This window comes from Lagopus muta, chromosome 24 (assembly GCF_023343835.1).
Source record: "Lagopus muta isolate bLagMut1 chromosome 24, bLagMut1 primary, whole genome shotgun sequence".
In the NCBI taxonomy this organism is placed as follows: domain Eukaryota; kingdom Metazoa; phylum Chordata; class Aves; order Galliformes; family Phasianidae; genus Lagopus; species Lagopus muta.
The window spans coordinates 5,348,099-5,366,094 of NC_064456.1; the positions used below are offsets into that span (position 1 = coordinate 5,348,099).

At 42.0% G+C, this 17,996-nt stretch overlaps 2 protein-coding genes across 2 annotated transcripts; one reads left to right on the forward strand and one right to left on the reverse strand.

The window, feature by feature from the left end:
* The first annotated feature begins 6,550 nt into the window (after nt 1-6,550).
* On the forward strand, nt 6,551-7,489 carry LOC125684267 (olfactory receptor 6B1-like). The gene has a single exon (XM_048926291.1). The coding sequence runs from the start codon at nt 6,551-6,553 to the stop codon at nt 7,487-7,489; it is 939 nt and encodes a 312-aa protein (XP_048782248.1).
* An 8,470-nt stretch (nt 7,490-15,959) lies between these two features.
* Nucleotides 15,960-17,006, reverse strand: LOC125684268 (olfactory receptor 734-like). Its single transcript, XM_048926292.1, is given in 4 exon segments — nt 15,960-16,076; nt 16,079-16,377; nt 16,380-16,863; nt 16,998-17,006. Coding segments are annotated over 4 exon segments (909 nt in total).
* Between the last annotated feature and the right edge of the window lie 990 nt (nt 17,007-17,996).

Genomic DNA, 17,996 nt, shown 5'->3' on the forward strand with positions numbered 1-17,996 from the left:
GAGGGGCCTGGAGCATCTCTGCTATGGAGAAAGGCTGAGTGAACTGGGTCTGTTCAGCCTGGAGAAAAGACGACTGAGAGGGGACCTGATCCAGGTCTATAAATATTTAAGGTGTGGGGGGCAGAATGGCGAGGCCGGACTCTTTTCAGTGGTGAGTGGAAACAGGTCAAGGGGAAACGGCCGGAAACTGCAGCATAGGAAGTTCTGCACCAATGTGCGAAGGAACTTCTGTACAGTGAGGTGACGGAGCACTGGAACAGGCTGCCCAGGGAGGTGGTGGAGTCTCCTGCTCTGGAGATGTTCAAGACCTGCCTGGATGCCGACCTGTGCGACCTGCTGTAGGGAACCTGCTTTGGCAGGGGGTTGGACTCGATGATCTCTGGAGGTCCCTTCCAACCCCTACAATTCTGTGATTCTGTGATTCTCAAGATGTATTAGTTTTGCTATCAAGATTACTTCTGATTATGTGTCCTGATTTCAGCTAGGATAAATAGTTTTCTTCCTAGGAGTTGGTATGTTGCTGTGTGATTTAGTAGTAACACTGATAACACACGAATGTTCTAGAGTGCTTACACTAAGTCAAGGGCTTCTGATCTTCTCAGACTGCCCTGTCAGCAAGGAGGCTGGGATAGAAGCAGCACAGCTGACCCAAAGTGACCACAGGGAGATTGTATGCTGTATGATGTGATGGGAAACAATAAAACCAGGGGGGGTTGGCTGTGAGGCTGCTGCTGCTCAGAGACTGGCTGGGCATCAGTCAGCAGGTGGTGAGCAATTGCACTGTGGATCAATCATTTTGTACATTCTTTTATTATTATTAATATTATTATTATTATTTTCCCTTTCTTTTCTGTTCTATTGAATTGTAACTATTTGAATCCATGAGTTTTACTTTTTTTTTTTTTTTTTAAATTTTCCTCTCCCATCTCACCATGGAGGGAGTGGATGAATGGCTTTGTAGCAGCTGCCCGGCAGGAAATACCACAGTACTTCAAATACATAGACTTTATATTATATTTATATTAATTATATTTATATTTATATTTATATTTATATTTATATTTATATTTATATTTATATTTATATTTATATTTATATTTATATTTATATTTATATTGCAGTATAAAATTTCTGGTTCTATAGCAGGCGTGTGCAACTGTGACAACCAGATGAGGTGAAAAGCAAACAAACAGACAAAGGAAAATAGAACTTCTTCACTTGCTGCAGCGTATCTTGGGTGCAATGTAAACATCCTCAAAAAAATAACTGACAGACTGCAGACCATTCAACCCTGTTCCCTCCAGTTCCTGGGAATATCTTGGAGCAGTTTTCCTTAGAACACATGTGGTCATGTAAAAAAGAAGGTGACTGCAAGAAGTCAGCACAATTTTATCAAAGGGCATTCCATCAAAGGACCAAACTATTTTGGTGATAAATTCACTGAATGTATGGGGGAAGGAATAGCAGAACTTATTTAGCTGATCTTTAGTAACTCAACTTTCAGCATACTGTATCTGCGTTAGGACTTTGCATTCTGGATGCATGGACTACTGGATGTACAAAAAGACTGAGTGGATTATCAGTGCCAGAGGGCTGTGGTTAACAGGTTAACACTCTGCTGGGTGCTGGTAATGTGGGAAATACAGCAGGGGTCTATTTGAGCACCTGTCCTGTTCAACATATTTTTCAAGGACCTGGAAGAGCTGATGGACTGCTTACCTACCTGGTTTAAAGATGACACCTAATTAAGGGATTAAGCACTTAAGCACTTAAGGGCATAGACAGACTGAAAGAATTTGCCAATAGGGACTGCATGAAATTCAGCAAGGATAAATGCCAATTCCTGCACCTGGCAAGGCATAATCCCTGGCAACAACTCTAATTGGGACTGTCTGAGGAGAAGACCCCTGGGGTAAACAAGAGCCATTAGAGTGCCCAGGTGACAGAGCAGCTCAACATTATCAACAGCATCCTGCACTGTATAAAAGACAACACAGACAGTAAATCAAGGGAAATGTTCGTTGCTATCAACTTAGCATTCGTTAGACTGAATATGCTTTCAGTGAGAGATTATACTTCGGATCTTACAAGATCTCATACAGTGTAATTTGTCCTATATATTCTACACAAGGTAAGGATAAGGCTCGTGTAGTTGTATGTCACTGTATATTGATATTTCAGGTGCCCCTGAGCATCACAACTGGCCTCCTGCTACTGCTAAACAGTTTTTGCACAGCACCAAGGCAGATAGCTTAATCTAGCCAAAGAAATACCACTTTCTATATAGTGTCATGTTCAGCACTAAAAAGGGACAATAGGTGATGTCAGTAGGGGAGTCATCTTTTGCCCAGGAACTGGCTGGACATCAGTCTTCCCATGGGATGCGGTGAGTGACTGTATTCAAATGCTTTGTTTGGCTTTGTTTTCTTCCAGTCTTCTTCTGCCTCTTCTTCACATGTTAAAACAGTCTTTATTCCAACCCACAAGTTTGTTTGTTTGTTTTTCACTTTTCCTTTGTTTTTCCCACATTCAACTGGAAGCTGGGAGGAAGCTGTGAGGGAGTGAGTGGCTGCGTGGTGCTTAGCTGCCTACGGATGTTAACCGAGAACACAGTCACACAGAAAGAACTGTTTTCCTTTCAGCACAGATTCCGTATGGATCTGATCACCTTGGAATTTTTGGGGTTCTGAAAGTAAAGGTTCTCGTGCTGAAATTTTCATTTAGCTGGAAAAAAAAAGAGACTGACCACAAGTGGACTGATTTCTCTTCACCCGTTATGCTGGAGAATGAGGAACAAAGTGCATGTAGCTTAAAACTGACCTGAAAGAGGGAGTAGTTCATCTTTCCCATGCAACAGAAGAGGAAAAAGTGCTCTCTTAACCTTGCATAATTCTTGATCTTTAACTTCAGTATAAAACTATTTCAACGTATTTCTATGATGACACTTCTTTTTTTTTTTCCTGCAAATTGCTATTTTCATACTTGGAGATACATTTTCCCTTGATTCACCTTTTTCTTGTCATCAGCTATTGAGAACAAGTATCAAGAAATAAATAATAGGCTGAAATATTCATTATTGTACTTCTCACATAAGCAGTGCTTTTTGTTTTGTGTTTATCTTAAAGCATGTTTATTATTTAAACAGCTTTTATCATCGGTTTTTTTTTTACCCTTTCATCATTTCTCTTATTTATAATCTTCCTTATTCCTCAAATCTGAGAACAATGACATTAATTTCATTTAATTATAGATAAAAATAAAAACAAATACCATCAGCACAGTTTTCCATACTTTGCCTCCATTGCCAATGTTTCTACTGTCAATATAATTCACCTGAATTATTTTAAAGTCTATCTCAGGTGGTTCATGTTATATAGAGGGAATTCTACATAGAATTAATTGATTAAAATCTGTAATTTGTCTATAAGTTGGTGAAGCTCCTATTATGAGTAAAGTTAATACACCTTAAAATGAAGCACGCATAGATTTTCTCTGCCTCTGAGCAGACTGTTATCAAATCTCCCTGGCAGTTTTTCCTGCATAAAAAGTTGTATTACTTGGGGACGTTATCCTGTTTTTAATACAATCGGCAAAATATTTGGTCCAATTAATGGATGGAATTGGATCTTCATATCCCAAATTGAACTAATTTGAAGATAATTGCTTGTCATTTTCTGATAATCTTGTTTTTCTAAGTGATTTTGTATTGGCTTTATGTGACAAGGTTTTGAAAGCGGAGGACTCCCAGAGTGGCCCCTGTGCAAAGAGACTAGGAGCTTCTCCCATGTTGGAAACTGCCAGTTCCACCTAAATCCAAAATGGACGCATTCCTGGACAAATACGAGCCCATCAGTGATGCAGGCAGCATCTCTGTGTCACTATACTTTATAAAGGGCAAAAAATCCTCTGTGTTGAAGCTGTGAGAAAGCAGAGAAAGAAAAATGTGAGGAAGAACAACTCTGCAGACACCAAAGATAGTGAAAGAGGAGGGGAGGAGCTGCTGCAGGTGCTGGAGGAGAAGTGCCTCCGCAGCATCTGGAGGAGCATGTCAAAGCAGATGTTCTCGCTGCAGCCCACGGAGGGCTCCACTGGAGTGGGTGGATAGTGGATAAACCTTGAAGGAAACTGCAGCCTGTGGATGTCCCCCACCGGAGGGAGGAACATCCAGCAGAACTGTGGCACCGTGGGTGACTCGAGTTGGAGCAGTCAGCTCCTGAAGGACTGAAAGCTTTGGAAAAGTCCCATGCTGGAGCAGTTTGTGAAAGACGGCATCCCATGGGAGGAACTCCACATCAGAGCAGGGGAGGAGTGTGAGCAAGGAATAGCAGAGAGAATGTGTTATCAACTGGTGGCAAACCCCCATTCCACATACTAACTTCTGAGCTCAAGAAGAGTTGGAAACAAATGTGTAAGGTTGAGCCTGGACAGAGGTAAGATGTGGCGAGAAGGTGTTTTTATTTCAGTTCCTCATTATCCTCCTCTTTTTTTGTTAACTGGCAATAAATGATTCTACCCAAACCAAATCTCTTCTGCCAGTAACTGATGACAGTAACTAAGAGATCTGCTGGTCATCATCTTGACACATGAGCTTTTCCATCATATTTTATCCCACCTTGCTGAAGAGGAGTGAGGACAATCTTGGTGGGCACTAGGCAGCTAGCCATGGCAAACTCTGCCACTGTATTTAATGGAGAAGCAAAGCAATGTCGCTGTTACAAACATTTTGTGCAGAGATATTTAATTATAAAACAGATTCGCCTACACATACATATTTCTATATTCACCTATAAATTATTATAAAGCTTTTTTGCTATTTTTTTCTTCCCCTTAGAGGTGAAGATACAGATAGAGGGATAGAGCTATGGAGGAACAGCAGAATATTAAAATTAGCGATTAAGAAATCATGTGAAAAAAATAAAATTCCCACCAGGGAAATAATGTAGGTATACTTTTTTGCATTTCTGTTACAGCATGCCCCTTTCTATCTGGCCAAATCTGACATAAGAAACACATATCTAATACACAAATAGAACAGAAGATTGCCATCAGCTGTACTGTGTTAATATGTTGGTATAAGCACAGATGAATGAATAGGTAAACACATAAGTACATGTGCCTATAATCTCATAGCATGTTTGTAAAACAAATTCACCTCACAGTTCACTACAAATTGAATGCAATGTGTGCATGCAAGATTTAAACAAGCGCCTTTAAGAAATCTGCACCCTCTGAAAGCTGGGTGGCATAATCATCAGATCCCCAAGCAGAAAGAACAGCATAGTTTAAGGCAATCTCTGTTTTCTCACCTACTTATTAATTGTGTATGACAACAGACTAAGAATTCAAGTCCTTAAACACAGTCATCAAGTGCTATTTTAGATCTCTTGAGGTACACTGAAAGGCCTTCAGCTCTGCTCTGGAAAGCCACAGAGCTTCTGCAGGATTTGTGTCGTATCTGTTAGTTCCAAGCAAGTGACTAAGATAACTTTGTCAGGTAAAACTGCTCTCACTCTGCACAGATGCCTCAGTGTTGCCGTGAGTCCCCACAGTGCAATAACTATTATGTAATGCCAGGTGTCTATGTTTCAATTACAGTTGTTTAATTACATACAAAGCAGCGTAAGTGTAAGCCACATATACATCATCATCCTGAAATATTTAATTCATTCCTAACCAGAACTGTAGCCAGGGCCAGATGAGGCCAAGGATTGTATTAATTGTTACTCATGAGGAGATCTAACTGCCCTAACTCAAGCAGAGACAGGTCCTGTCTCGATCTTAAAGACTAGCAATAGAAGATATGCAAGTACATTTAAACATTACATTAAAGCCATTTACATGAACCACTCTGTGAAGATGCCCTGATAATTCACATGAGGGTGACTAACCTTAACATTTAATGACATGGCTCAATTAAATTTGTCCCTAAAAGCTCAGACGCACTGAAGTTCAATGTCCTGAACAGTGATACAACAATAGCTGGTGGAGCTCTGGATGAGGAGAAATGAGGAGATTGGCCAAAAAACTCATGTAAAACCAAAGAACACAAAACACACACATACATCCTGACCACTGCACTCGTTCCTGCATGTAGCATGTAGGACACTGTGCTGTGTTCATATCGTGAGGTACTTGAGGCCTAGATCAGTAATATAACTGGCACTCGTTTGACCATGAACCTAATTGTATTTCCAGAAAGGGTCCTGTTATCTACTTTGGAAAATTCCTCTAGTACCTCTATGTAAGTACGCATTACCGACCGGTCAAGATTCTTGTAATTCCCAGTGTTAGTTTGCAAAGCTGCTGTACTGTTACCATTGGTGGCTGGGATTTTTTGTCTCACTTTTGTTTGGTTTTCATTATGAAAATCTAATTGCAACTAACATATTCTTTGTTTTTTTAATTTTTTTTTAATCCAGTCAGCTCTTGCTATAAACATAGATTTTCTGCTCCCAGTCTGTGCTTATAAGCCAGCCTGAGTGAATGTTCAAATTGCTGCTACATCTGCTTCTTCTGCAAAGTTCACAGCAACTTCTGTGGGATTACCAGCATGTCCTCAAATAACCAGACCTACGTGACTGGATTCATTTTGGTTGGTTTTCCAGGTAGACCAGTGATCCAGCTTCTGATCTTTTTGGTATTCTTCCTGGCTTATGTGCTGACGGTAACAGAAAATGTAATGATTGTTGTGCTTGTCTGGACAAATATCCAGCTTCACAAGCCAATGTATGTTTTTCTGGGCAACCTTTCCTTTCTGGAGATCTGGTATGTCTCTGTCACAGTGCCCAAGGTGCTTGTGAGCTTGGTGGTTAAGAGCCAAGGCATCTCCTTCACAGGCTGCATGGCCCAGCTGTTCTTCTTCCTGGCACTGGCCTGCACAGAGTGCACTCTCTTGGCTGCCATCGCCTATGATCGCTACGTGGCTGTCTGCAAGCCCTTGCATTACCCAATAATCATGAACTGCACTCTTTGTGCCCACCTGTCTATTGGCTCCTGGGTAAGCGGCTTCCTGATTTCTGCAGGGAAGGTTTACTTCATTTCACATCAGACCTACTGCGGGCCCAATATCATCAACCACTTCTTCTGTGATGTGTCCCCCTTGCTGAAGCTCGCCTGCACCAACGCATCACTAGCTGAGCTCATGGATTTCTTACTAGCCCTGCTCATCCTCCTGGCACCGCTCACTGTGATTGTGGCCTCATACGTGTGCATCATCTCTGCTGTCCTGGCCATTCCCACGGCCCAGGGCCGCCACAAGGCCTTTTCCACCTGTGCATCTCATCTTCTAGTGGTCACGGTGTTCTACACAGCCTCCTTGTTCATCTACGCCAGGCCCCAGCCCATTGATTCCTTCAGCTCCAACAAACTGGTTTCTGTGATATACACAGTCTTAACACCGCTCATCAACCCGATCATCTACTGTCTGAGGAATCAGGAATTCAAGATTGCTCTTAGGAAAACAACATGCTGGAGGGACATCTTCTCCTAGAAATTTCAGGTGGAGATTTGCAAGAATTTTCTTCATTCACTATAAAATTCCACCATGGCTCTCATTCCACTGTGCAACAGTAATATGTAACAGGTTGTGATAAATTTACTGATGTTTACCTCTGAAATCTAAAAAATGTGACAGATCCTGAAGAAAAAGCAGAGAGAACACGGAGGAAAGCCCATCATCTCACATGAGGAAAGCAAGTGGCAAGGGGAATAGAACCTAACAACTGAGCAAAACGGAGAAGGGAGCTCAGCTATGGGTCTCAAAATCTGCTCCCAGTGTCTTTGCTACCTAGGCCTGTATGAATGTTTGTTAGTCTCAGAATATTATACAGAGCTAAGATCTCTAAGCTGACCATAACTTTTTCTCTACATTTCCCCTAAAGATCTGCTATTTATAGAATCATGGAATCACATAACCTAATAGCCTTGAACACCTCTAGGTTTGAGGTATTCAAATCTTCTGGGCAACCTGTTCCAGTACCTTACCATTTTCTGAATAAAGAATCTAATATAAATCTCTCCTGTTTTAATTTAAAATTGTTCCTCCTTGTCTAATCACTATTGCACAGGTAAAATGTCAGTCTCCCTCCTGTTAATAAGCTCCCTTTAAGTACTGGAAGGCTGTGATGTGCCACAGCAAAGCCTTCTCTTCTCCAGGATGAACAAGCCCAGCTACCTCAGCCTTTCTTAGTAGAAGAAAAACTGCAGCCCTCTGATTGTCTTCATGAACCTCTGGGGCACACCACTAGAGATTGGCCTCCAGCTGGATTTTGTGCCCCTGCCGACAATCCTTCTAAGTCTGACACTTTAGCCTATTTTCTATTCACTCAATTGTTTGCTTACGTAATCCACAGTTCGTGATTTTTTCTATGAGGACAGCATGGGACACAGTGTCAAAAACCTTGCTGAAGTCAAGGTAGTCAAGTTGCTCAAAGACCCATTCAACCTCGCCTTCAACATCTGCAGGGATGAAGCACCTATAACTTGTCTGGGCAACCTGTTCCTGTGCCTTTTCACCCTCACAGTGACAATTTTTCCTAGTATCTAATCCAAATCTACCCTCCTTTAGTTAAAACTATTATCCTTCGTGCCATCACTGTACTCCGTGATAAAGAATCCCTCCTCATCTGTCTTGGAGAACCCTAGCAACTCTCCCCAGAGCTCTCTCTTCTCTAGACAGATCTGGGGTCCCAGATCTGCAGGTGGAGCCTCAGGAGGATAATCATCTCCCTCAACCTGCTAGCCAAGCTTCTTTTTATGAAGCTCAGTATACAGTTGGCCTTCTGGGCCTTCATGTCAAGCTTTACATCCACCAGAACCCCCAAGTTCACAGGGCTGCTTTCTATCCACTTGTTGCCCACTCTATATTCTCGTTTGAGATTGCCATGGTCCGGCCACAGGACCTTGCAGTTGGCCTTAATGAACTTCATGACATTTGTACAGCTCAACCTCTCAAGCCTGTCAAAGTCCCTCTAGATGGATACCTTCCCTCCAGCATATTGGTTGCACCACACAGCTTGGTGTTGTCAGCACACTTTCTGAGGGTGTACTCAATGCCACTATCCATGTCAATGACAAGCACATTAAATAGCATCAGTGCCAATACAGACCTTTGAGGGATACCACTTATCACTGGTGTCCACCTGGATACCTGCTGGTACAGCAGCACAGCGGGTGGCAGACAATGCAGGAGATTCCTGGAATCTGTCGAGGACAACTTCCTGGTCCAGGTAGTGGATGGACCAACCTGAGGTGAAGCCTTACTGGACCTGGTGCTCACTAATGCAGAGGAGAGCATCAGAGAGGTTAAGACTGGAAGTAGTCTGGGCTGTAGTGACCATGCCTTGGTGGAGGTTGTGATATTGAATGCAGGCCTGGCAAAAAGCAGGATTAGGACTCTATGCTTTAGGAGAGCAAATTCTGACTGCTCAAGGAACTGCTGAGTGGGATCCCCTGGGAAATGTGTCCTTATTAAGGGCATGGGCAGAGAGCAGAGCTGGCAGCTCTTTAAGGACACCCTTCTGAGAGTGCAACAGCTCTCCATTCCCCAGCAGAAGAAATCTAGCAGGGGAGGCAGGGGACCGTGGTGGCTGTGCAAGGACCTGCAGCTGAAACTGTGGGAAAAGAGGGAAACGCACAGAGAATGGAAGCAGGGTTGTGTATCCTGGGAGGAATACAGGGCTGTTGTGCGTGTGTGTAGAGATAGGATTAGGAAAGCCAAGGCGCAAATAGAGCTGAACTTGGCGAGGGATGTGAAAGATAACAAGAAGGGGTTCTACAGGTACATAGGCAGGAGGAGACAGGCCAAGGAGAGCATTCCCCCTCTGGTGAAAGGTAATGGGTGATTTACAGCAATATTTACCACTGCATTATTATTACTATCTTAATGGGAAATAAGGAAACAGCTAGATGGAGATGTGAAGGTCTTGGTATCTGCAACGACAGACAACAAAGCTTAAAATCCTGAAAAGAGTAAGGAAGCAAAACAATATAATCACATCCTCGGCCTTCTGAAGAGCAAGTTTTGGCTTGTTCAGGTGTCTGCTTGGTAGGACCCCATGGAAAACTGCTCTTTGAGGATAAAGAGACGCAGGAAAACTTGTTAATCTTAGGGGCAGCCTCTTTAGAGTAGAAAAATAGTTCATTCAAATTTGCAGTAAACCACTGTCTCGCTCCAATTTGTAAGAGGGAGAGGAGGTTTTTTAATATCTGTATACCCAGTGTGAGATTAAGAAACAATGGTTCAAATGCTGGTCCGACCAGTTTATTATAAATCCTGATCAGGGAGACGGGGAAGGGAAGGAGGGCGATAGAAAAGATAGGGAAGAAGCAAGAATGGCGTAAAGCAGGGATGGTCACCACCAGGATCCAGCAGCGTCCTGCTGCACGGCGTTTGAAGGTCCAAGGCAGAAGCAGCAGGGGGAGAGCAGCAGCAGCGTGGCGGCCTGGGGCAGCAAGCAGGCAGCAGGAAGAGTCGCAGAGCCAATCCAGGAGGAAGCAGCAGGACTCAGGCAGCAGCCCAGAGGAGTCTGTCAGCACGCAGGAATCCCGTAGTGAGGAATCTGATGGCAGCCACCTCTGTTCTTCAGCATGCAGGTAGAGCGCAGAGCAAGTCCAGGAGGGAGAGAGGCAGGTCATGAGGCTTCTCATGTCAGAAACCTCTTCTTCTTTTGAGGAATCTGTTGCCAGAAAACCTCAACCTCATGGCTGTAGGTTCCCTTTTTATCCTTCTGCCATCATGGCGTTCCTGGACACTCGGTAAGAGTTTTGTGCAGCACCTCCTGAGATGGACGTCTTCCTCCAGATAGGCCCACACAGAAGACCGCTTCCTGGCCATTAATCTGTGGTTATCTCTCTCATTGCCCCTGGCTTTGTCCATCAGCATTCTCCAGACAAAGGATTTCTCAACCCTTGCCCAGGACTTGCTTGGAGACCAGCGAGCTTTGAGACAATGATATAAAAGAATAATCTACAACCAAGCAGAAGAAGTCTAGCATATATGGACATGCGTCTTCCGACTTAGCTCAAATTCCAAAAAGGCCAACAGAGAAGTTAAAAGCAAGAATGGCCTACTTCAGATCAATACAGAGACATTGTTAATATACGTGGGAGAGGAGTGTGTGGAAAAATACAAATTGTGGCCTGAACAGGCAGCTAAGCCATGAGAAAGAGGCTTCTTAGCTTGGGAAAACAAGTAAACTGCCCCTAACTTCTGCATGTAGCTAGAAGAAACTTGTTTGTACGAAACTGCTCTGCAGCTGTGACCAAATATCCTTGCTTTCTGTGAACACTGTTTGTGTTGATCAGCAACACTTTGTCTCCTGCTGTTAAGTATATGGCCACAGTACTAAGGGGTGGCATGGACATCTTGCAGGTTGGCTGACTGGCTGACACCTGTATCTGCTGGGAAGCCCCAGTGCTGACACTCTACCGGCTGGCCTCTTCCAGTACAGAGGACTTGATGAAATTCTACCAGCCAACCACCCCCAGTAACTTGAGTACTTCTCTGTTAAACTGATGAATGTTAATTTGCCTCTACATATTTTCTTTGGGATCACTAAACCTTGCCCAGAAGCCCTGGTGCTCTTGCATTACATGCAGCCCACGATCATCTGGAGCTGAAACTTGCAAAGGAGGTGAAATGCAAAAATAAAGGTTTCTTACAGTGCATTTGAAGCAAAAGGAAGAGTAAGGAGAGTCTGTTCTCATTGCTTAGTGGAGCTGGGGTCCTAGTGTACTACTCCTAGTAAAGGAGTGATAGCACGAATGGAAAATTGCCTGGGCTGCTGATTTTAAGAAGGTGTAAAATTTAAGCAGATGAGAACTAACTAGTGGTGTCCCTCAGGGGTCAGTATTCAGGCCAGTACTGTTTAATGTCTTTGTTAATGAGATAAGTGCTGAGATGCAATGCAATCACAGTGAGTTTGCGGGGGACATCAAGCTCAGGAAAGTGGTCAGTATGCTGGATGGGAAGGCTGCTATTCTTAGGGAATTTGCTGAACATGAGACAGGGAAGTATTTATGCAGTAAAGAAAGCAAAACACATCCTGGGCTCTGTTAGCAAGGGTCTAGCCAGCTGATCTGGGAAATGATCCTACCCCTCTATTTAGTGCTTGAGAGATTCTGTCTGCAGTACTGTGTCCAATCTGAGGCCCTCCAGGACAAGAAGGACAGTGGCAGTGAATTCCCTGGAAGAACATCGAGATATTGGCCAGGAACAACAAGCCAAACAAGATTTGTTCACTCTTAAGTACAGAAGGTTAAGAGGAGACCTTCTTGCTATTTATAACTAACAGATGAGAGAATGATGCAGAGCAAATGGAGGCCAACTCTTCTGGAGCTATATACCAACAGGATGAAAGGCAACAGATACTTGTGGGAATGTGCTAAATTTTATGGATATTTATTTATTTTCCTTGAGACTGGTCATATAATTGAACAGGTTGCCAACAGGCTGTGAGATCAAAAATTCCCTAGGTGTGCTCCAGCTGACCCTGAATTGAAGAGAGCATCAGACTTGACGCCAGTCAGAGGTTACTTCTAAACTAAATTATTTGTGATTCTGTGACTTTATGATTCTATACATGTTTGTTGCTATATTCACTGTGCAGGAACAGAGTTGAACAATATCACCACTACTGTGACAGAATTTGTCTTGCTTGGACTGACAAAGAGTTGCAAACTACAGTACAGCCTGTTTGTAATCAGCTTTGTTATCTGTATAGTAACCTGGCTGGGGAACTTCACCATCATTGCAATAGTAGTTGTTGATCACCAGCCCCATAAACCCACTTACTTCCTATTGGGCAACTTGGCTTTTCTCAGTGTCAAGTTCTCTTCAGTCAACATTCCCAAACTGCTGTCAGATCTTTTTATTCTGCATAGCATAATTCAGTGAACATTTCCACCAAATGTTCTTCTACTTCATTGCCGCTGCAATGTTTTTTTTTTCCTTGTATGAATGTCAGTTGATAGGTATGTGGCCGTCCATGAGCCACCACGTTACTTGTCTGTTACAAACTGGAGTGCACAGGATTGGTGATAACAGCATGGTTTAGTGGAATTTTTCACTCTGCTATACAGATTGTTTTTCTTCTCCATCTATCATTTTGTGGGCCCAACATACTGGGCAGTTTTGCTGTGATGTTCCTCAAGTCGTCAAACTGGCTTGTGCTGACACCCACATGGCTGGACTACAGATGGTGTTTCACGATGGAGTGATTCTCATGGTTCTTTCTGTGATCTTGACAATTTCCTACAGTGTCATCTTGAAATTAAGGACATGCATCACAGAAGGAAAATGGAAACCCTTGTCTACCTGAGGAACTCAGATAACCATTGTGAGCCTAATATTCACCCCCTTCATCGTCTTCTACGCTTGACTTTATGAGAAATTCCCTATAGACAGGTACTGCGTGTTATTTGTACTGTGATCACACCAATGCTAATCTGTTGATTGATGCACTCAAACACTAAGATGAAAAATGTCATCAGGAAAACACTGGGAAAAATCTTTCTTTCTCAGGAAGGATACAGAAACCACACAGCAGATCCGAAGAGATGAGATCTGACATTTCCATGAGAAAACCACATTCAATGCTGAGATCATCATTCCTTCTGTATCATCTACAAACCAGGTGTGCATTTGACTTCTGCATCCAGATTATTTATATAAATATTAAAGAGAACTGTCCATAAAACTGAGCTCTTTGGAACCCGCTAGTGACTCGCCACCAGCCTGATTTAAACCCATTTATTATAATCCTTGGAGCCCAATCTATCAGCCAATTGTTCATCCATTTTATTAGGTACTTGCCTAGCTGTATGCTGGACATTTTGTCCTTAAGGACACAGTGAAAAACATTATCAAAAGCTTTGTAGAAAGCAAAAAAGATTACATCTATTTGATCAGCTAGGTAGGTAACCTTGCCTTAAAAGGAGATGAAGCTCATTAAATAGGCCTTTTACTTTGTGAATCCATGTTAGCTGTGACCAATGACTGCTCTGTCTTTCAACTGTTCTTCAGTAACTCCCAAAATAATCTCTATAATTTTATCAGGCACCAAGACTCATGGACCTGTAATTAACACTGTCTTTTTTCTTGCCCTTCTTGAAAAATGGGATGTTTGCCAGCTTCCAGTCAACGGAGACTTTCTCCAGATTCCAAAGACCATTGAAAACTAACTGAGAGAAGCCTTGCAAAACTACTGATCCAAAGGGACAGCAATCATGCTCCAAAAAATATGGGACTGCTTGGAATTGTTGTGATCATGTTCCATTAAATTCAGTTGCCAGTCCTTACTGAAGAAAGTCCTCCAGCATATCAGAGATCTGTTCATGAATGCAATTCCAGAGGGAGGATGCTGCATAATAAATATAGTAAATAAATATGATAAATGTATAAATAAATATAATAAATACAGTAAATAAAGTCGAAGCCTCCTCCTGGGAATACAGGAGATTGTGGCTTCACCTGTGGGAGACATGCTATGTCATGGCACTGTCTTACAAGTGAAGGAACTATTGGATGAAGTGAGCAGTCTGTGCACTTTCAGGGAATCAGAACAGAACTGCAAGAGGAGACGCAGTAGCCTTAGTTTCATGCTGCAATGGAGGAGTGATAGCTAAGAGGTTACACTTGATCAAATGGTGATGAAGTCTCCCAGGATGGGAAGGATGGGTGCTTGTGGCATCTGACATTAGGAGAAAAGCACTCTTGACTTTGTGACATTGTCTTTTGTCAAATGATGTGTAGAAGATCTGTTAAGGAACAACAATAACAAAAAAACCATACTTCAGAGGCAAATATATTTGGATATCTACAGCATGCCATGAACAGTATTACATGAGAACTGAAAATACCATGACCTGTAGGGTGCAATGCCTTCTGGAATATTACTGGAGAACTTAGTGGATGAAGCCATATTTCACTCAGCATCTACACTGCCTAAAGAAGTTACACTGCCGTAAGAAAATCATAGTTTCCTAACAAAAATAAATTATTTGGTTGACTCCAACTCAAAGCAAGACTAAGAAGTGGATTACAGGGCAAGTACAAGGGGCAAGACAAAAATGTCTAAGGCACGGCTTACTACTTCTCAAAGTAGAAATTTAAAAAGAGTTAGCTGAATTTCTCCCTAGAAATGCCTACTAATTTTGCAGGAATCCTTAGTGACTAATTCAGACATTTGCATCTGTGTTGCAGATGTCTGTAACTGTATAGATAAAGATCTATATACTGATCTTATGATCAGTATTTCCTCTAAGTCTATGACTATATTGTCTTTGATTTTTACTTAATAGTTGTGTTCTGATTTCAGATTGCAATGTTTCTCCATGAAAAACAAAGCCTGCCTACAAGCTAGATCATCCAGCAGCCCGCACATTCTCCCTTTGTGGAAAAGTAATCAACTCATTAAATGGCAGAATCATGAAAGAGTCTAACAAGAAGGCAGCATCAATAGTGAAAATTCAACTATGAGCTGAAATCTTGAACTAACATGCCTGTACCTGAGCCAGTAGTCCACCAATGGTTTTATGAAGTCTCAACATCTACCAAATTATTTCTAATAAAATTAGAAGATTTTTAACAACAACTTCATAGCAACAACTGTCACGTCCTGCCTATAAGGGGAGAGAAGAGTTGACCAAATTCATGAAAATCCCTTGTTAGGTTAAGGAAAAATGATCTGCAGAGGTCCATAAACAATCATCAATTTAAATGAAAATCTACATACTACAATTATCCCAAAATATTGGCAAGCAATTATGCATAAAATATCGACCCTCTAATGCTAAGCATTGATCTTAAACCATGCAGCTAAACTACATGACTGACAGAAGAGGACTTCTTGAAGGTTACTGAAGGTACATTATGCTGTTACATAGTGCACAGTCCAAATTTTTTCCTAAGAAAAATGCGAAACTGCATTAAGAAATCAAGAAACAATTATTTTTAATTATTATTTTTTTTTAAGTCTACACCAAAGTATGTGTTTGCAGACCAACTTCCACATCAAACTTCTGATCTCCTTGTTACACAGGGTGTAGATCATGGAATTAGTCAAGGGGAAGATGACCCCTTGTCATCAGCAACATCAGCAACAACCATTGGGACGGTCTGAAAGGGTAAGACATAGATGTAGATAGCTGGGCCACACATGACAAAAACCACAATGATGTGGGAAATACAGCTGGAGGTTATTCTGTTCTTTGCCTTGGTGGACTGTGTCCGGAGCTTCAGCAAGAGGATTGTGTAGGAGATGAGGAGAAGTGCAAAGCACATGACAATGATAACTCCATTATTGAGGAATGCCAGCAGTTCTACTGTGTAAGTGTTAGCACAGGCCAAGTTAGCCAGCTGACGCACATGACAAAGATGTCCAGGACGTTGGGGCCACAAAAGGGGAGCTTGATGGTGAGAGCAAACAGAATGGTGCCATGAACAAAGCCACTGCCCCATGAAGCTCCAACCAGGGCACAGCATGCAGTCCTGTTCAAAGCCTGGTGTAGTGGTTTGCAAACAGCAATGTAACGGTCATGGGCCATGGCCAGGAGCAGAAAAGCTTCTGCTGCTCCCAGGAAGTCAAGAAACAAAAGCTGGGTCATGCAGGCATTGTAGGAGATGGTCTTGGGATTTGAGAAAAAGTCAGCCAGCATTTTAGGTGGGGTCACAGAACAGTAGCAGATGTCCAAGAACGCCAAATTGGCCAGGAAAAAATACATGGGTGATCCCAGTTGGGAATTGCCCTGAATTGTGAGAATGATAAGGATGTTTCTTGGGAGAATTATCATGTAGAACAGCAGGAAGAAGAAGAAGAGAACTGATTGGACTTTGTGAGTCTGGGACAATCCTAACAAAACAAACTAACTACAGTATAATTGACACCCATTTTGACTTTGCCAAACCGTGACAAACAGGCAGTAATGAATACAACAGTACAAATATATTGCAATATTTAAGCACCTTGGGGTATACTGAGACTACTGAAAATGCATACTCTGACCATTGACTAGTTTTACGGAACTCCTTATTCTAAAGTACTTGAAAGCTAGTCATCTAGATTCCCACTATCTTGGGCATCGCATTGGAATTGTGAACTGAAAGTAAACATCATCAGATGTTTCATGTTTTCTCCACGCAGTAGGAACTGATACCCGGATTAAATCATCAGTCCAGTCTCCTATAGTAGGCTGATCTTTGTGGTTTACACTGTAGCTATCTTGATCTGAACTAGCGATGGATACAACCTCTCCAAATGAGCAAAGCAGACCTTTCCAAGGTACTGTACATTTCATTCTAATGCAGTCAAAGATAGATGAATTGCAGTCTAAAATTGCTCAAACCTAGAATCACATTCCCAGCTGTCTTTCAAGGGACCTAAGGGTGCTCAGATCATATGCAGACTTCCACTTTTCCTCAAAGAGACCCCACAACAATGTCAATTTTCCAATGAAGTCATCAGAATATTGGAAATATGGAGAAAAGTCAGTTATCCAAATATCTCTATGAAACTAATATGCCAAGAGTTGGCAATAAGACAAACATAGAAAATAAATCAGTATTCTCCATGGAATTTATCAAATAATTTCATTTTCATACATTTTGAATGAAACAGTGATTCATTTGACCATAAAAAAGTCAAAATTGTTTTAGAAGTCTATTTATCCACTCATTCATCTCAATTCTTTTTCTGCTTTTGAGTCACGAGAAAGTTACGTTGATTTTTGCATCCTTTCTTTTACATCTTTCTTTACATCTTACGTCTTGCTGCAAAGACGGTGTGTTTATATGAATGACTTCTACTGCATTAGTAGCATGGCTGGCAGGGTTGAGCTAGAGAAGGAAACATACTGAAAATGTGATAGGAGTAGATACTCAGACATATAAATGCCACTGATTTAAAACAGGTTCAGTTTACTTCCCTTACTGAGACCAGTGAGAAATGAAACTGGTTTTGACACTGGAAACTATAAATTTTATATTATGCTTTGAAATA